The 20,457-nt window shown below is 45.7% G+C and overlaps 3 protein-coding genes across 3 annotated transcripts in view; 1 reads left to right on the top strand and 2 right to left on the bottom strand.

The window, feature by feature from the left end:
- LOC123766754 (prohormone-4) overlaps positions 1-3,022 on the bottom strand; it is a 197,148-nt gene extending 194,126 nt beyond the window's left edge. The window contains exon 1 of the mRNA XM_069307617.1: positions 2,989-3,022. Within this exon, the coding sequence (XP_069163718.1) occupies positions 2,989-3,007 (19 nt within the window). The 5' untranslated portion in view covers positions 3,008-3,022. The remainder of the gene's footprint in view (positions 1-2,988) is intronic.
- On the bottom strand, positions 3,022-20,414 carry LOC123766761 (uncharacterized). The gene is made up of 5 exons (XM_069307618.1): positions 20,188-20,414; positions 19,633-19,946; positions 16,543-16,734; positions 3,906-3,986; positions 3,022-3,161 (listed from the first exon to the last, which is right to left on the bottom strand). Exons 2-3 carry the CDS (start codon positions 19,926-19,928, stop codon positions 16,701-16,703), a joined length of 330 nt encoding a protein of 109 aa, XP_069163719.1. The 5' UTR covers positions 19,929-19,946; positions 20,188-20,414; the 3' UTR covers positions 3,022-3,161; positions 3,906-3,986; positions 16,543-16,700.
- Positions 18,666-19,153, top strand: LOC123766759 (U-scoloptoxin(01)-Cw1a-like). Its single transcript, XM_045756109.2, has one exon. The coding sequence runs from the start codon at positions 18,696-18,698 to the stop codon at positions 19,071-19,073; it is 378 nt and encodes a 125-aa protein (XP_045612065.2). The 5' UTR covers positions 18,666-18,695; the 3' UTR covers positions 19,074-19,153.
- Positions 20,415-20,457: the final 43 nt, after the last annotated feature.

Raw genomic sequence — 20,457 nt, 5'->3', positions numbered from 1 at the left:
TAATGGAATGTCAACTAGTGTTTAGCATCGTCAAGTTACAAGCTTTGACTTTGATCGGTAATTCTGTATATAATCTACCAACCCAGCACACGCCCCCCCCAGCACATATTCTACCCTTCCCAGCACATAATCTACCCCCCCCCCATAAAATCCCCTATAACAGGTATAACCTAGAGCTATTCCCCTAAAGATGCTAGAGAGAATGATCCATCAAAATCTCAAGGAACGTCTTTTAAGATTCAGCTCGAGAATGTCTTGACTGACAACCTTACTGGAGTTGTAGGACAGGATGAACTCTGAGAGCACTTGGCATCGTCCGGTACCCTCTGGAGACACGCTTTAAGACTCTCCTGGAGTAGAGTTTCTTGCGCAAGATTGCCACCAATTATCATCTTCCATTCACTTCTCCCTTTATTCCTCTCTTCCCTATCTTAGTCCCTCCTCTTCCAACCCCCCTTTCCTATTCTTTTCTTCTCGTCCCTCTCCCGATATTTCCTTTCTTCTCCGGTGTCCCATTCTTCCAGCCCTCATTTCCTCTACTTCCTCCACCTCTCCTTCTTCCAGCCCTCATTTCTCTACCTTCCCTTTCCCTCCCTATTCACTGCCCGCGTCCTTCCACTCTCCTCCTCCTCCTCCAGCCCCCAGCAAAGGTAAACAAGCGGCAGTTAGCACCACAATACGCGATGCATCGTGACAGGCAGTTCTGCCTCTAATTATCTTACAAAGAAGCAAGCTGGTAAACCCGAGAGTGAGAGAGAGAGAGAGAGAGAGAGAGAGAGAGAGAGAGAGAGAGAGAGAGAGAGAGAGAGAGAGAGAGAGAGAGAGAGAGAGAGAGAGAGAGAAACAGTACACAAAACAGTGTAAGAACATGATAAGAGTCGGGTTGCACTACCAGAATGAAGAGGAGTGCAGCGCGGGAGTTCTGGGAACGCTTCAGGCGTTAATAAATCCGGATCAAGTCACGAGGCGTTCACGTAAGAACAGACACAATAATTAAAGCTTTAATATGTCAAGTGTAGACACACGCGCGCGCGTGTGTGTGTGTGTGTGTGTGTGTGTGTGTGTGTGTGTGTGTGTGTGTGTGTGTGTGTGTGTGTGTGTGTGTGTGTGTGTGTGTGTGTGTGTGTGTGGGGCGAGTCAAAGAGTCGCGGCCCTAAATCCAGCTAACCTTGGAGTGCTATTTGTACATTTATGATAATTACAAGCTTTCGCTCCCTCCCTCCATTTCTCCCTCTACTAGTGTAAAAAAATCATAAAATTTGCTAAAGACAAACAGTTAGGGAGGAGATGTTACGTTCGTGATTTACACAGCCTAATAAAAGGCAGCAATTTACGTCAATTAAACGGTGTTTCAGGTCTCGCAAAAATGCAGTTATTTTACAAGATCGTCTGTTCGCATATGCTTGAATTAGAACAAGACAGAATAATATTTTGGTATACTATTACGAGGGGTAATAACAGTGGCCCACAGAGCAGAGTATACTCAAGATGATATACGTGATGCTTGCCTCTACCAGCCACGACATACAGTATGCTTCTTGCTACAGTTACAGAAGGTTCCTCCATGGTATGATGAACGCTCAGTGTTGATTGTTGCTATTGCAGTATGGAAGTACGGCCAGCCGAAGGGCCAGGCTGTCAGCCGAGGGGCCAGGCTGTCAGCCGAGGGGCCCAGGCTGTCAGCCGAGGGGCCAGGCTGTCAGCCGAGGGGCCAGGCTGTCAGCCGATGGGGCCAGGCTGTCAGCCGATGGGGCCAGGCTGTCAGCCGAGGGGCCAGGCTGTCAGCCGAGGGGGCCAGGCTGTCAGCCGAGGGGCCAGGCTGTCAGCCGAGGGGGCCAGGCTGTCAGCCGATGGGGCCAGGCTGTCAGCCGATGGGGCCAGGCTGTCAGCCGATGGGGCCAGGCTGTCAGCCGAGGGGGCCAGGCTGTCAGCCGATGGGGCCAGGCTGTCAGCCGATGGGGCCAGGCTGTCAGCCGATGGGGCCAGGCTGTCAGCAAATGGGGCCAGGCTGTCAGCCGAGGGGCCCAGGCTGTCAGCCGAGGGACCAGGCTGTCAAGCTCTTGATGAAGGTAATGCTGTGCAATCACATGATGGAATAGGCCCCCCCCCCATTCTCCATCCCATAATACTACTAATCACTTGATGGAAAAGTGCTTCCCCCCCCCCCCCCCCCAACAGCCCCCCCAGGGAGCAGCTGCTCCCTTCTCGAAGATAAGAGTAATAACGAAGTTAAATCACTGCAAAGCCAAACTTTCAAATGCTTAAGATGAACAAACTGGAGGAACATAATACAACTTTTAAAGCAGGATTACTTAATTTCATTTCATTCATTTGGACACTGAGAGACTCGAACCGCCGACCTCCGGATGTAAGTAATTTTAGAGTTCTTACACGACAGAGCATTAAACACAGGCACACTGGGAATAATAACTTTCCGCATGCCGGGAAGCCTGTGGTCAAACGTCTCACGCTTCAAATACGTTTCGTACCTACCTTTACCTGGTCCCTGTAGAGAGTGTATGGTCAGGCTGGAAATATCTCATAGTATTGCCCAGAATAAACCTTCATAGACTCGAAACTATACACGCTCCAAGTCAGAGTTTTGATTGTGGATATACTCTACTGGCTGGTTTTCAATTGAATCTAATTTTGCCCCGAGGGGCGAGTTTATTGGGCAGCGCCACTCATCCTGTGAGTGAACACACCGCCATAGTAGCATGTATAACACTCCCACAATAGGAAGAAATCCCGCTGGGTTGTTCATCCTGTCACTTATACCCAGATGCAACTGGGACTTACTTAACTGTCTCAAGTGAACAGCTCATCAAACAAGAAGATTAACATTTATCAACCCCTAAAATTTAAGCGATCTTTGCGGGGTGCATAATGGGGGAAATATTTTAAGAACAGGAGCTATATTTAGCAAATAGTATTTTCCTAACAATATGGGCGAGTAATGTCTCCAGGTACGAAGATGTAGTCACTCACCTGTAGAGTGACATGCCATCACTCTGGTGGTCTCCCAGGGGTGGAGTAGAAGACCAGAGAGTAGAAGACTGGTCCCAGAGTAGTTCCTTCACTCGGGCCTTGAGCAGCAGGTCCCCCGCGCACATACTTAAGGGGACGCAGTATGTACGACATCACGATCACTCATGTTCGTTCTGTTGGACCAAAAATATGTTAATGTTTTGTACTATTAATTGGATAAAGTCCGAGAAGCATAGTTTCAATCCAAAAAGAAGCGTTGCTAAGCCTAGCGCTGCATATGTGTACTACAGTAGGCCTAACATAGCGTGCATCAGGCCTATGATTACTCATGTTAGGTCGGGTTTAGTTACATCAATAAACAGAATGCCATTTGGGCTAATTCATTCAAACATAAAGTGAATTTTGTAGGCCCAATTGTAAATAAAGTAACTTTTTATCAAATAGTTGCAGTAAGTATTATCACTTTAGAATAGTACACTGCCCGAAAATCTTGTTTTGGGAAGTAATTTCTAGAGTTATATGCATGTGTTCAGAATCACACTGTTCGCTAGTTCCAGGAAAATACTGCTTACTTCATACTCACTACATTGATCTATCGTGTTCTTGTAACTCACCTGATGGCTTCCAATCCACCGATTCGTAATCCACGAGAAAGAAAAGCCACACGAACACATATACACACACACGCAGTGATTCCAACAACACATGCCAGGCTCCCAGCATCGAGTGACTTTGTTTCGATATATTAGTACATTTCATCACTTCGAATCAAAGTTTGAAATCAGTTCGCATCTTCAGCCCGTCCTCAGTCTCCCCCTCAGGCTATACTTGCAGCCCGTCCTCGTACTCATCAATGAAGGCCAAAAGTGGTTCCACGCAACCACTAAATCCACTATTTATGAATTAAAATCACTTACACACGACTCACAGCTGATGACACTCGAACACTTTTCGAAGAGTGCTTCGCTGACGACCGCTGTAAATGCTTCACCCACGTACTGCAAAAACACAAATAATTAACAACACAGCCTAAACGCCTAACCTAACCAAATTTAAACCTAACTATACACCAAAATATTAATATATAACAGTACTAATTTACATAGAAGATATATAAGATTTTGAATACCCAGGACGATAAAAATTAGCAAATAAGTCTGTGGCGTCTAGAGAAGTCTAGCCTGATGATGATATGCGTTTTTTGTTGATGTACCGGGGGGGGGGGCTCTAGACGGCTAGATTAACATGTATTTGACGTTTGTAGGAAAAGTATATGTTTATCTCTCAGAATGTTCGGTAATACGTTTATTGCTTGTGATGTGTATCTATGTATGTATTAACACGATGTACTGAACGGGGTGAGAATAGCTTGAGCTACCTCATCCCTTTGTGTGTATTTTATACCTCAATAAACTTATTTCAATTTCAATTTAACGTTTGTTGACGAAGACGACTAATTATGAGGTCGGTCAGTGGGTAGTAAAGTTTTTTTACCAGCATCTTACCCACTTTCATCGCAAATATAAATTTTTAAACAGCTATATGAATAAAATTACGATACCTAGAAAGTTAAAATTGCGCTTTCAGTTTAAGTTACGTTTCGATCTTAGTTGAGTTACTTTACGATCTCCCTGCGGTCTCGTAACACTCTACTGCCACTTGGTTATACTCCCCATGCTGAGTTACGTCACACCCGGAGTGGTGTTGCGTCACGATCACCACAGAGTTACGTTACAATCCCAGTGAGTGGATGAAGGAGTAATTAACATAAACAGTACCGTTTATTCATAGTTGTATTAAACAACGGTACAGATAGGAGTGGTCCCTGCTGGGACCACTGTAGGGGGGACCATATCCCTCCCTTGAAGTGGTCCTTGGAAGGGAAACACCCCTTCCTTCCCCCTTTCATCCCACTGCAATGTTCTTGGGTAACAATCCTTCCCTACAGGGACTTCGGGAGTGCCATCCCACTCCCCAATTCAGAGAGAAAGGATAGGAAAGACCACAGAGGGGTCCTTCCTATCCTCACACACACACACACCTCAAACTCCACACACACACACACACACCAAACACACGCACCCTTCTCCAAACACTCCCCCAATATGACTTTTACCCCACGAAGGAATGTGGAAAAAAAAGAGTTAGCCTTTGAATTGAGGCGTTTTTCTTGAATATTCTTCAGGGCGACGATTCGTCCGTTCCTTGAGATGAGCATTGGGACACTCGCTTGTTCTTGCTGGAGGCGGGTGTGTTTGCTCGTGAGTGTGAGTCTCTGTGTGTGGTATTGTTCATCACATTCTCCTTTTGGGAGGTGTGGACTCTTGCCTCGCAGTCAGGTGGTTTGGGTGAATGTGGAGAGACCTTGGTGACGGTGGCATCAGTGGTGGCACTGGTGTCAGAACAGCTGTTGCTGGTGGCACAGACATGCTCATTACCTGTAATGCAAATACCCAACACTTCCATCACCATTTCAACCCCCCCCCCCTTCGCTTCCCTTTATTCCATCTAATCCCTTTCTCATGAATTCTCCTGTTAACTCCTCCCTCCCTCTCTCGCTCCATCCCCATACCTCCCTCTTATTCTCTACGCTTTCATTCCTTTATCCTATTTCCATACTATCCTTCCCCTCCATCTCCCATTCTCCAGGAACAAGAAGCACAACCCCAATAAGAGAAAACGGAGCTTAGAAAATGAAGTTAGGGGGTGGCTGCGCTATTATAGTAACCCTCTATTGACGAGGTCAGGAAACTTGTACTGGGGTCTATCGAGGTCTCCCTAGGCCAGCTACTGAACTTCCCACGGATGCAGCCCACAGCAGTTGTCTAACTCTCGGAAATCTATTTTGTTTTACTGCTAGTTAAAAGTAGTATCAGGTTAGGAAAAATGCTGCACAAACGTCTCCTCCTACATGGAACTAAAGTAGATTGTATTCAAGTTCCTGTTGGTTCTAGAGTTTTTGAGTCTGTAGACAGATTAAAGAACTTTGTACTGTAGCAAACCCTATGTATAAAAAATACAGGTTGATTTCTAGAGCTGTTAAACATACCTCCTGTATTGTATAACCTTCTGGATCCTGTATTCCTCCTGTATTGTATAATCTTCTGGATTCTGTATTCCTCCTGTATTGTATAATCTTCTGGATCCTGTATTCCTCCTGTATTGTATAATCTTCTGGATCCTGTATTCATCCTGTATTGAATAATCTTCTGGATCCTGTATTCCTCCTGTATTGTATAATCTTCTGGATCCTGTATTCCTCCTGTATTGTATAATCTTCTGGATCCTGTATTCCTCCTGTATTGAATAATCTTCTGGATCCTGTATTCCTCCTGTATTGTATAACCTTCTGGATCCTGTATTCCTCCTGTATTGTATAATCTTCTGGATCCTGTATTCCTCCTGTATTGTATAATCTTCTGGATTCTGTATTCTTCCTGTATTGTATAACCTACTGGATCACCTAATTGTATACTAAATATGTACACTGTCTCTGTAGTGTGTAGTCTGACTCTACACTGCCTCTGAATGACTCTGTATAGTGTAGCTGAACTTGGTTTATTGTAAACTATATATAGCGCCTGCTCTGAAGAATGACTGTAAACTATCTTGGCTTTGTATAGCAACTCAGTATACTGCAGAGAATCTTTGTACACAGACTACACATAAGGGGCATAACTGGCCAACCCCTCACAGTGTTCAAGAGAGAACTGGATAAGCACCTCCAAAGGATACCTGATCAACCAGGCTGTGACTCGTACGTCAGGCTGCGAGCAGCCGCGTCCAACAGCCTGGTTGATCAGTCCGGCAACCAGGAGGCCTGGTCGACGACCGGGCCGCGGGGACGCTAAGCCCCGGAGGCACCTCAAGGTAACCTCAAGGTAACCGTAGACCAGCTTCGCAAATTTTCTTATTCTGTAACATGTCTACAAGAAAAATAACTTCCTCAAAATATACTAATAATATACTGTATATTCCATTTTTATGTTTATTTAATAATAATTAGTATATTATTTATTTGATTCAAAGGAAGAATACATGAACAATACAAGAATATTGTTCTTGTTATATTAAATTATATTATATTGTTCTTGAATATTGTTAACAAGTGTTCAAAAAATTGTTTGGACATTAACCATCGAAGTTAAAAAAATTTGTTAGATATCAAACAAAAGCTTGCCTATTATTAATTAAAAATTAAGAGTTTCCCATTTTGTAAATATCTATTTCAAGCCAATTTATCAGTTAATAACCACATAAATATTACATGGGACTTACTCCTTAATTCACTGATTAATTAAGTTTCATCACATTTTTAATTATAAAAATATAAACATATATTAATAAACACTATGAAATATTAATAAATATTATTAGATATTAATCCAAATTAGTAAATATTTGTAACAAATATTAATCAAAATTATAAAATATTGATAAATATTATCAAATTATAAAATATTCCTAATTATCAAATTATAAAATATTGATAAATATTATCAAATTAAAAAAATAAACAATGTTAGATAATAAAAGATATCACATATCAACAATAACATTAAACAATAGTATTAATCAAATGAATAATATCATGTGAATGTATTAATTAATAGCATTAATCAAATGAATAATATCAGTGTGAATGTATTAATTAATAGCATTAATCAAATGAATAATATCAGTGTGAATGTATTAATTAATAGCATTAATCAAATGAATAATATCAGTGTGAATGTATTAATTAATAGCATTAATCAACTGAATAATATCAGTGTGAATGATCATTGATTGTACATTAACTCTTGAAATTCATACATAAATGGGGAAATACTTCACTATTCAGAATACAGGAAAAAAAAATGATTTTTTTATACACTGTATATGGGATGATTATTTCTTGCAGTAGATGAGTCACAATAACGTGGCTAAATTATGTTGAACAGACCACACACTAGAAGGTGAAGGGACGACGACGTTTCGGTCCGTCCTGGACCATTCTCAAGTAGATTGTGACAGTAATCGAGTAACACAATCGACTTGAGAATGGTCCAGGACGGACCGAAACGTCGTCGTCCCTTCACCTTCTAGTGTGTGGTCTGGTCAACATGATTATTTCTAGTTTGTATTATAAGTTTGGTTAGTTAAATATTGTGCTTCTGAGCCCCAGACTCAGACAATACACTTGGATTTCATACTCAATGTAACTTAGTGACTTGGAGTATCTTAGTATACTTTGTCCAGTGGTTAGTGATTTGAAGTATGCTGGTATACTTTGTTAGTAGTTAGTGACTTGAAGTAGCCTAGTATATTTTGTCTAGTGCAGCATTTTTCAAACAATTTTGTTAATGTAACCCATAACAAGAAGATGTAATACGATCCAACAAGTCTATATGTAATGAATCACACAAACTCTGCGAATTATGTTCCTATATATGCTATTGGCACATGATAAATGCAATTTTATGTATGGAATCTATGCAATTAAATTGCATATTCCTATTTTAAGGAAGAATACAGAAAAGTAAAAAAGAAATGAATTGCATAAAATTCTAGCAAAAAAGACGCAGTAAACAATATTGAACAAATATATACATATCATTTAATGAGAAAGATATTATCTTTGTTCTTGAGTAGTTGATTCTAATTTGGCACACAGGAAGACAGTGCTACACACACCTAGGAGCCGGTCGGCCGAGCGGACAGCACGCTGGACTTGTGATCCTGTGGTCCTGGGTTCGATCCCAGGCGCCGGCGAGAAACAATGGGCAGAGTTTCTTTCACCCTATGCCCCTGTTACCTAGCAGTAAAATAGGTACCTGGGTGTTAGTCAGCTGTCACGGGCTGCTTCCTGGGGGTGGAGGCCTGGTCGAGGACCGGGCCGCGGGGACACTAAAAAGCCCCGAAATCATCTCAAGATAACCTCAAGATAACCTATCTGGTGCAGTGTTGTTTCTATCTTACGTTTGTAATGGAGTTAATGTGGAAAAATCCTAGTCCACACAAATAAAAGTATCCTAGCCCACACGGTAATAGTATCATGATAGGCTTCTTAACTAAAACTCTTAGAACTTCTTCGTTAAACCTTAATCCAAAATTATGATAAATTAAATTGCTCAAAATTATTCATCCGTGTAAATGAACTATTAAGATGCAGCAATTCGGCCTCCTCTTCGGGATAAAAAAATTGCTACCTGGAACAAAAAGTTCCAAGTAGCACGGGCTATGGTGAGCCCGCAGTGTTTAGCCAATTGATCACAGGATGTCAAAAAATATAAACCAATCCCCGGAGGCGCATGATATCTAAAAACAAAAAAATAGCATGTTTTCGCTGATTTACGAAGGATTATTTAGTAGAAAATGATAGAATTAACGTGGTACCCATAGACACATAACCCCGGTGTACCAGAAACCCCATGGTCTCGATGCAATGCAAACCCATGGATACATATCCCCAGTGTACCGCAAACCAGTGGATACATAGTCCCGGTGAACCGTAAACCCATGGACACATAGTGAACCCTGGTGTACCCTGGCGTACCGTAAACCCATTCACACATAGTGTACCCTGGCGTACCGTAAACCCATGCACACATAGTGTACCCTGGCGTACCGTAAACCCATGCACACATAGTGTACCCTGGCGTACCGTAAACCCATTCACACATAGTGTACCCTGGCGTACCGTAAACCCATGCACACATAGTGTACCCTGGCGTACCGTAAACCCATGTACACATAGTGTACCCTGGCGGACCGTAAACCCATGGACACACAGTGTACCCTGGCGTACCGTAAACCCATGCACACATAGTGTACCCTGGCGGGCCGTAAACCCATGGACACACAGTGTACCCTGGCGTACCGTAAACCCATGCACACATAGTGTACCCTGGCGTACCGTAAACCCATGCACACATAGTGTACCCTGGCGTACCGTAAACCCATGCACACATAGTGTACCCTGGCGGACCGTAAACCCATGGACACACAGTGTACCCCTGGTATACCGCACGCGGTACACCGCCATACATTTGGGTCAATAAGCCTGACCTTCAAAACGTGACAAATAAAAACCGCAAAATCAATAATAATATCTATAAATATTTCCGTTTTGTTGTTGTTATTGTAGCCATCAATTATATAATGCATCCACAATACCTACTGATGTATTTTTAGTTTCTAAAACCTACCTAATTATAGGGTGAAACATCGATGAAAATCGCTGGAAAAGGTGGCGTTGTTGACATCTCTAGTTGGGCGTTTGGCCACCAGGGAACCCTCACTACATGGGACTCATTCACACTCATCACTACATCATTCACTCATCATTCCTAGTGTGGAATGATGAGTTATGAGTGCGAATGAGGTTGTTGGTGCTCTCATTTGCTTATATATTCTGTTTCTCGCAAGTAAATTTTATTTCTTTAAAACCCCCTCTCCCCTCCCTGGCCTTGTTGTAACTAGAAGTATCTTAGTATACTTTGTCTAGTGGTCTGTGGCTCGACGGCAAACAACAAAATGGCCTGAACTGACTAAAAGTGACCACAGTATCACCAAATTAGGGATAGTGGTGACAGAGGGAGGGAAGGAGGTGGCATTGAAGGCAAGACGCCTGCACTCTCATCTGGCTAAACATGTCGGACTTTCCATTGGCTATACTGCAAGGTTATTTATACAAAGCCTCATGCACTCCAGCAACTGTGTGGTGATGATGATTTGAATGTTATTTCTGCAACAAATACATTCTTGTTGTGTGTATTGAAGCATTAGCAAGGGTCGCTCAAGTGACCCGAATCACGTCTCTGTGTCAACGAGGCTTGTGGGGGTAAGTTAACCTGGGGGAAGGTTCAATATAAGCTGGGTGTTCAACTTTTAGCTGGGTGTTCACCTTTAAGCTGGGTGTTCAACTTTAAGCTGGGTGTTCAACTTTTAGCCGGGTGTTCAACTTTTAGCTGGGTGTTCAACTTTAAGCTGGGTGTTCAACTTTAAGCTGGGTGTTAAACTTTAAGCTGGGTGTTCACCTTTAAGCTGGGTGTTCACCTTTAAGCTGGGTGTTCACCTTTAAGCTGGGTGTTCACCTTTAAGCTGGGTGTTCACCTTTAAGCTGGGTGTTCACCTTTAAGCTGGGTGTTCACCTTTAAGCTGGGTGTTCACCTTCAAGTGTGTGAATTATTTAGCTGTGTGTGTCTCTGTACTCACCTAAAAGTGAGTGCGGGGGTTGAGCTCTGGCTCTTTGGTCCCGCCTCTCAACTGTCAATCAACTGGTGTACAGATTCCTGAGCCTACTGGGCTCTATCATACCTACATTTGAAACTGTGTATGGAGTCAGCCTCCACCACATCACTTCCTAGTGCATTCCATTTATTAACTACTCTGACACTGAAAAAATTCTTTCTAACGTCTCTGTGGCTCATCTGGGTACTAAGTTTCCACCTGTGTCCCCTTGTTCGTGTCCCACCCGTGCTGAAGAGTTTGTCTTTGTCCTCCCTGTCAATTCCCCTGAGAATTTTGTAGGTGGTTATCATGTCTCCCCTTACTCTTCTGTTTTCCAGGGATGTGAGGTTCAGCTCCTTTAGCCTTTCCTCGTAGCTCAATCCTCTCAGTTCCGGGACGAGCCTGGTGGCATACCGCTGAATCTTCTCTAACTTTGTCTTGTGTTTAACTAGGTATGGACTCCAGGCTGGAGCTGCATACTCCAGGATTGGTCTTACATAAGTGGTATACAGGGTTCTGAAAGATTCCTTACACAAGTTTCTGAAGGCAGTTCTTATGTTGGCCAGTCTAGCATATGCCGCTGATGATATTCTTTTGATGTGGGCCTCTGGGGACAGGTTCGGTGTGATATCAACCCCCAGATCCTTCTCTCTATTTGATTCTTGCAGGATTTCCCCTCCCAGATGATACCTTGTGTGTGATATGTTGATGTTGAGATGATACTTGTGTGTGTGTGTGTGTGTGTGTGTACTGTGTGTGTGTGTGTGTGTGTGTGTGTGTGTGTAGTGTAGGCAGAGTAACATCTTAAGCTTTGTGTATCATTTTACTGTTGTATGGAACTTAAGCTGTGAGTATATCTTCATGGCATTGAATGAATGAATGAATGAATAATGGTATTTTTTTTTTATTTTTACATGCAAAGCATACAATTTAAATACAATAAAAACAACACAGAATACAGAACAAAACAAAATAAAACCACCGGCTTCTTCTTCTTCTTCTGACCACCGGCCAGAAGAGCCGACACCACAGCACAACAAAACACAAACACGATAAATGCGAAGAAAAATACAGCATACATCAAGGCAGAAAACATAATAGCAGTCTCCGTGGTGTAGTGGTAAGACACTCGCCTGGCGTTCCGCGAGCGCTATGTCATGGGTTCGTATCCTGGCCGGGGAGGATTTACTGGGCGCAATTCCTTAACTGTAGCCTCTGTTTAACGCAACAGTAAAATGTGTACTTGGATGAAAAAACGATTCTTCGCGGCGGGGATCGTATTCCAGGGACCATAGGATTAAGGACTTGCCCGAAACGCTACGCGTACTAGTGGCTCTACAAGAATGTAACAACTCTTGTATATATCTCAAAAAAAAAAAAAAAAAAAAAAAAAAAAAAAAAAAAAAAAACATAATACAATGGCAAACTATCAATCACAGTAACATCACAAAACAAAAGCTGCATAAAACAAAACATACATCAAGAGGCATAACAGGAAACATAACAGGACAATCACAATACATTCCAAACAAAACAAAGAACAAACACATACAACAGGTAAAGCAATATGAAAACACCAGGTCAGAAACAATACAGGAATAACAACACTCACACCAAACCATCCGCCCCGTAACAAACAAAGGGCGAGGCCAAAATCAACAATAATAATAAACAAGCAAACCAGAAAACAAAACAGGTACAAACACAAGAACATAGATGCACTGGCCTGAAGGACCGAGAACAAGACACAACATAAAGTACATCAAGAAACAGAACAAGACACTTCGCACAGCACCCAACAAGCCAAGAATACCAACAAAAACAACAACTACAGTAACATGAAATCAGCGGACATATTTGCCCGGGAACATATCCGGTGGAAACCGCACACTGAACGCCTCCCAAAGCAGCCACGTTGTCCAGGAGGCGTGACCTAACACCGGGGGCGCCGTGTGAACCGGAATTCTGGAAACAAACACCCGCAGACGTGGAACCCACACGGTGTCCCTCCGGACGCCAGTAGCCGCCACCCGATCCCATACACCCGGAACCCGCCCACCAGAAAAGTCCTCCGGCCGTTCAAGCAGCAGGAACTCGGCAACCCGGGCCTCCAGTTCCTCAATGCACAACACCGCAGGAGGGGGCTCGACAGAGGGCACCACCACAGGGGCACCAGCGGCCATGGGCACACCACCAGACGACTGCAGGGAATCATGGCGGTGCATATCCTTACGTAAAGTCACCACCAGGCCACGCCCAGCACCAGCATCCGCACCATCCCTGGCAGCGGAAGCCACCACACCCCACTGCGGAGAGCCCCCGGGCGAGGAAGAAACAGGAGACACACCCGAGACACGGGCATCAGCACCAGCAGGCACATGAACCTTCGCCACCTCTGTGAAGTTCACAATCGCCCTACGGGCCGTTACCAACTCGACCCCATAAATCTCAAACACAGGGACAGAGAGCATATCACAAGCCAGCGCAATCTCCGGGTAACCGGCCCGCACAGAGAACTCCAGTCCCGCAGACTGAGCCCGGACGACAGGGGGAAGAGGGACCCCCATCGTAACGCCACGTCAGCACAGGCTGGTAGAGACACACCCGCCCCCAACCGGCCGAACTGGTAAAACATGAATAATGGTATGGACACGCCAAGCTGTGCTGTTTGTTTGACCCAGGAGGGGGTCAAACAGAAGGGGGTTGTCAAAAGGGAGGGGGTTGGGGAGGGTTGAGTGGGTGTTGTATGAGGCGTGTGGGAGGGTTGAGGTGGTGTTGTATGAGGCGTGGGGGAGGGGGAAGGACTGGGGAATGGCGTAATAACCATGACAGAGTGTAGAGGAGGAGCGGAAAGTTACAAACAATCGTTGTTTTCAAGGCTTCGGCAGTATACAGTCTTATTTAACGGAGGGTACGTTAGCCAGAGGGTGCGTTAGCCAGGGGGTGCGTCATTCAGGGAGTACGGTTGCCAGGGGGTGCGTCATTCAGGGAGTACGATAGCCAGGGGGTGCATCATCCAGGGAGTACGTTAGCCAGGGGGTACGTTAGTCAGGGAGTACGTTAGCCAGGGGGTGCGTACCCTGATCATATTTCTCAACCAGGTGATACCTTAGACACGGGTACCTTCACCTAAGACTACCGTTGACCAAAGAGTTCCTGTACCAGGAGGTACAACTGAGGTACAGCGTCAAGGTGTACTCTTTATCAAGGGGTAAAATAACCAATGACAATACGTACCCTTCTCAATGCAACATATTCCCCCCCACCCTCCCTGCCTTACCTTCCCTCTGTAGTTACCATGATGCAGTGAAAGTCACCTGACGAGGGAATGCACTCGGACAGAAGTCACTCAGCCGATGGAGAAGGACTTGGCCCTGGTAAGGCACTTAACCCAAGGAAAGACAAGCTTGGACAGTAAAACAAAACACTGATGATAGGACCTTTTGTCCTCACCGGCACCTCATCCACACCCTCTTTGGCTCCTGTGTAAGTACAACGATCCTGGCACACAACGGATCTCTCCCTCCTTGCCCCCCCTTCCCTCACTCCCTCCCTCCCTCTCCTCCTGAGGGGATATTGACCAGGGAGATTCCTGAGAGGTCACGGCGCCCCTGCCCCTCCGTCCCTGCCACCGGCAGGCAGGTGAAGGACAGGGAAGGGGTACTTAAGACGAGCCCCGCGACTTGTCTCTCGTCACTTCTCCAGCGCCTCCCGCGTGAGTAACGCACACTCTCGGGGCACGGGGTAGAGGGTAGTACACAGAGGGTGGAGGGAAGGACACAGAGGGTGGAGGGAAGGACACAGAGGGTGGAGGGAAGTACACAGAGGGTGGAGGGAAGTACACAGAGGGTGAAGGGAAGTACACAGAGGGTGGAGGGAAGTACACAGAGGGTGGAGGGAAGTACACAGAGGGTGGAGGGAAGTACACAGAGGGTGAAGGGAAGTACACAGAGGGTGGAGGGAAGGACACAGAGGGTGGAGGGGACACAGAAGGTGGAGGGAAGTACACAGAAGGTGGAGGGAAGGACACAGAGGGTGGAGGGAAGGACACAGAGGGTGGAGGGGACACAGAAGGTGGAGGGAAGTACACAGAAGGTGGAGGGAAGGACACAGAGGGTGGAGGGAAGGACACAGAGGGTGAAGGGAAGTACACAGAGGGTGGAGGGTAGTACACAGAGGGTGAAGGGAAGTACACAGAAGGTGGAGGGGACACAGAAGGTGGAGGGAAGGACACAGAGGGTGGAGGGAAGGACACAGAGGGTGGAGGGAAGGACACAGAGGGTGGAGGGAAGGACACAGAGGGTGGAGGGAAGGACACAGAGGGTGGAGGGGACACAGAAGGTGGAGGGAAGGACACAGAGGGTGGAGGGAAGGACACAGAGGGTGGAGGGAAGGACACAGAGGGTGGAGGGAAGGACACAGAGGGTGGAGGGAAGGACACAGAGGGTGGAGGGAAGGACACAGAAGGTGGAGGGAAGTACACAGAGGGTGGAGGGAAGTACACAGAGGGTGAAGGGAAGGACACAGAGGGTGGAGGGAAGGACACAGAGGGTGGAGGGGACACAGAAGGTGGAGGGAAGGACACAGAGGGTGGAGGGAAGGACACAGAGGGTGGAGGGAAGGACACAGAGGGTGGAGGGAAGGACACAGAGGGTGGAGGGAAGGACACAGAGGGTGGAGGGAAGGACACAGAGGGTGGAGGGGACACAGAAGGTGGAGGGAAGGACACAGAGGGTGGAGGGAAGGACACAGAGGGTGGAGGGAAGGACACAGAGGGTGGAGGGAAGGACACAGAGGGTGGAGGGAAGGACACAGAGGGTGGAGGGAAGTACACAGAAGGTGGAGGGAAGGACACAGAAGGTGGAGGGAAGGACACAGAAGGTGGAGGGAAGGACACAGAGGGTGGAGGGTGGAGGGAAGGACACAGAAGGCGGAGGGAAGGACACAGAGGGTGGAGGGAAGTACACAGAAGGTGGAGGGAAGGACACAGAGGGTGGAGGGAAGTACACAGAGGGTGGAGGGAAGGACACAGAGGGTGGAGGGTGGAGGGAAGGACACAGAAGGCGGAGGGAAGGACACAGAGGGTGGAGGGAAGGACACAGAAGGTGGAGGGAAGGACACAGAAGGTGGAGGGAAGGACACAGAGGGTGGAGGGTGGAGGGAAGGACACAGAAGGCGGAGGGAAGGACACAGAGGGTGGAGGGAAGGAGCGATTAAGACACGTCTGCATGATCAAAAACTATCAATGTTGATCATTAACTATCAGGGTTGATTAACTCTCAGTATTGATCTTTACCGAGAATCTGAGTCTTGAGAGTTAATTGATTATAAAATTCTCACCTGGTTGTCCATGCGGGGGTTGAGCTTCGCCTCTTGGGTCGCGCCTCTCAACTGCCCATCAACTGATATACAGGTTCCTGAGTCTATTGGACTCTTATCAGTGTGTGGTAATCAATGAGCATCCGAGTGTTACTCATTCAGTATTGATCAGAGAGAGATTAATGTTGATCATTCGAATGACTTCTGAACTTCCTGTGGAATGAAGGAGAGTATTAGCAATGATAATATTTGCAGTCTCCGTGGTGTAGTGGTAAGACACTCGCCTGGCGTTCCGCGAGCGCTATGTCATGGGTTCGTATCCTGGCCGGGGAGGATTTACTGGGCGCAATTCCTTAACTGTAGCCTCTGTTTAACGCAACAGTAAAATGTGTACTTGGATGAAAAAACGATTCTTCGCGGCAGGGGATCGTATTCCAGGGACTTGCCCGAAACGCTACGCGTACTAGTGGCTCTACAAGAATGTAACAACTCTTGTATATATCTCAAAAAAAAAAAAAAAAAAAAAAAAAAAAAAAAAAAAAAAAAAAAAAATATTGACAATTGACAACTAGTTTTGCACATTGGATGAATACTGTGCATTTAGATGAGTGCAGGATATTTAGACAGGTGTTCCAACATTTTGATGAGTGCAGGATATTTAGACAGGTGTTCCAACATTTTGATGAGTGCAGGATATTTAGACAGGTGTCCCAACATTTAGATGAGTGCAGGATATTTAGACAGGTGTTCCAACATTTTGATGAGTGCAGGATATTTAGACAGGTGTTCCAACATTTAGATGAGTGCAGGATATTTAGACAGGTGTTCCAACATTTAGATGAGTGCCGGATATTTAGACAGGTGTTCCAACATTTTGATGAGTGCAGGATATTTAGACAGGTGTTCCAACATTTAGATGAGTGCAGGATATTTAGACAGGTGTCCCAACATTTAGATGAGTGCAGGATATTTAGACAGGTGTTCCAACATTTTGATGAGTGCAGGATATTTAGACAGGTGTTCCAACATTTAGATGAGTGCAGGATATTTAGACAGGTGTTCCAACATTTAGATGAGTGCCGGATATTTAGACAGGTGTTCCAACATTTTGATGAGTGCAGGATATTTAGACAGGTGTTCCAACATTTAGATGAGTGCAGGATATTTAGACAGGTGTTCCAACATTTAGATGAGTGCCGGATATTTAGACAGGTGTTCCAACATTTTGATGAGTGCAGGATATTTAGACAGGTGTTCCAACATTTAGATGAGTGCAGGATATTTAGACAGGTGTCCCAACATTTAGATGAGTGCAGGATATTTAGACAGGTGTTCCAACATTTTGATGAGTGCAGGATATTTAGACAGGTGTTCCAACATTTAGATGAGTGCAGGATATTTAGACAGGTGTTCCAACATTTAGATGAGTGCCGGACATTTAGACAGGTGTTCCAACATTTTGATGAGTGCAGGATATTTAGACAGGTGTTCCAACATTTAGATGAGTGCAGGATATTTAGACAGGTGTTCCAACATTTAGATGAGTGCAGGATATTTAGACAGGTGTCCCAACATTTAGATGAGTGCAGGATATTTAGACAGGTGTTCCAACATTTAGATGAGTACAGGATATTTAGACAGGTGTTCCAACATTTAGATGAGTACTGGACATTTAAACGGGTGCTGGACATATATTGGTGTCGGACATTTAGGAGAGTGATATTGAACAAGACCAGAGCAAGAAAAGGCTTATCTTAAGTAATTTTGTCTTTACAACCATTCTCACAATTTGACAACTAATTTGTACGCTTTGGCTCCACTATATGCGTAGCTACGCACCTCGCCCTGAGACGCAGCTTTCGATAGTCATGGAGTGCGTATATTTACAAAGTATTTATATTTACTGAATTTATCATATATGTTTGCATTAGTCTATAGAACGCAAATCTAATTATATGCGATGACTGCTGACAGCAACTGTGATTTATGCCAGTGTCCTCATGGAGCGGAGACTTGTTAATCCTAAGAGTGCCACTTTAAGAGGTTAGCAAGATGGGATCACCATCTTGCGTCAGGTGATGTTCAATGGCTAAGATCCGCTTGACACTGGCACCGGTGACAGCGTGATTGTATGGCACTCACCGAGATGAATCTCTTCCAGAACAGCATCCAATATGAAGGTTGTGATCCTCCTGTTCGGTCTGGTCGCCCTGGCTGCTGCCCGCTCCGCCTACCTGTTCTCCGACGGCTACCTGGAAGTGCTGGGCGCTGAACCTGCACGATCGTTCGAGTGCGCCGGCCGCAACTACGGCTACTACGCGGACGTGGCCACCGACTGCCGGGTATTCCACGTGTGTCTGCCCATCTCTGACGACCTGGGCGAGGTGGTCGAGACCGCCCAGTTCTCCTTCTTCTGCGGCAACCAGACGGTGTTCAGTCAGGAGTCCCTCACCTGCTCCCACCCTCTGGAGGCCTTCCCCTGCGAACAGGCCGAGACCCTCTACGACCTCTCCAACGCCGACTTCGGCAAGGTCCCCGAAGAGGGGAAGTAGCTCAACCAAACATCATCTGTTTATTACTCCTATTCTAAGTCACTAGCAATAAATTAGCATGATTTCTTATGCATAATTAATGGCTCTCTAACTTTCCTTAAACAAGACGCTGCTACACTTGGGGTCAGAGGTCGCTGCTACACAGGGGTCAAGAGATCACAAAGAAACAAGCTAATATATATACAATATTTATTCAAGTAAGCTTTCTTGGTAACTGGAGTCACTGTCTGGCGCTGCTCAGGCGACAGTGAATAAACAGTGACTCAGGTAACGGTGAAATAACACAGAATTAACGGTGAGTTGACAACGCATGAAAATTAATGCGGTTTAACAGGGATTAAACAGAGGGAACCAACAGTGATTTAGCAGTAATGTAACAGTGAATCAATGGGCATTTAACAGTGATTCAGCCGGTGATTCAGTGGTAATTGAGAGGTGGAGAGGCGAGCGCGCCATCCCTGCCTCAACTACTGTTTATTACCCAGCCGTAAACACAGTCAGGAGGGATGACACATTCCGGTAACCTGCTGTGGAGCTGTTTTACTGCTGCGGTCTTTACCTAGCTACAGCGGTTTTGGCGGCAGCTGCGGTCGTCGCTTCGGCAGCTGCGGTCGTCGCTTCAGCAGCTGCGGTCGTCGCTTCAGCAGCTGCGGCGTGGTGTGCCGTCAGCGACTCCAGCAGAGGGTAGGGAACGACGATGAGGCGGGCAGAAGCAGAGGCTGCTGCTGCTGCTGCTGCTGCTGGCTGGTCGCTGGGCTGCGGGAGTGGGGCAGCTATGGCACTCCTGCTGGGGCAGGCGACGAGGCTCACTACCAGCAGGAAGGTGATGGCGGTGGTGACGGGGACGACCTTCATGGTGGTGCTGGAAGCGGTCTTCTCAAGAGACGTTGAAAAATAGACTTTAATGAGGAATAATGTGAGATATGTAATAGTCTCTCACTCTCTCTCTCACACACACTCACTCGCTTTCTCTATCTGTTTATCTATTCCTTTCATTGCTTATACTGCCACAAGCTTGACATTGCTAACATAAATTTGGCATTGAACAGCCTCTTTTCCAAGAATTTTTAAGTTGTTGATTTAATTTGTTTTGATTTTGACAACAGACACACACCTGGCGAGGCAGCGGAGACACACACGTGGCGAGGCAGCAGACACACCTGGCGAGGCAGCAGAAACACACCTGGAGGCAGTAGAAATACACCTGGCGAGGCAGCAGAAACACACCTGGCGAGGCAGCAGAGACACACACACCTCGAGCGTCACCTGGCAGTGTGGACAACTGAAGCGGGCTTTTATATTGCCAGATTCTCGGCAATACACGACAATACGGGGGTTGAGGGGGTGTTGGGGGGGGGTTGAGGGGGTGATTGGGGGGTTGAGG

Source organism: Procambarus clarkii, chromosome 60 (genome assembly GCF_040958095.1).
Source record: "Procambarus clarkii isolate CNS0578487 chromosome 60, FALCON_Pclarkii_2.0, whole genome shotgun sequence".
NCBI classification, from domain to species: Eukaryota; Metazoa; Arthropoda; class Malacostraca; order Decapoda; family Cambaridae; genus Procambarus; species Procambarus clarkii.
This window is presented reverse-complemented; position numbering and strand designations above follow the sequence as displayed.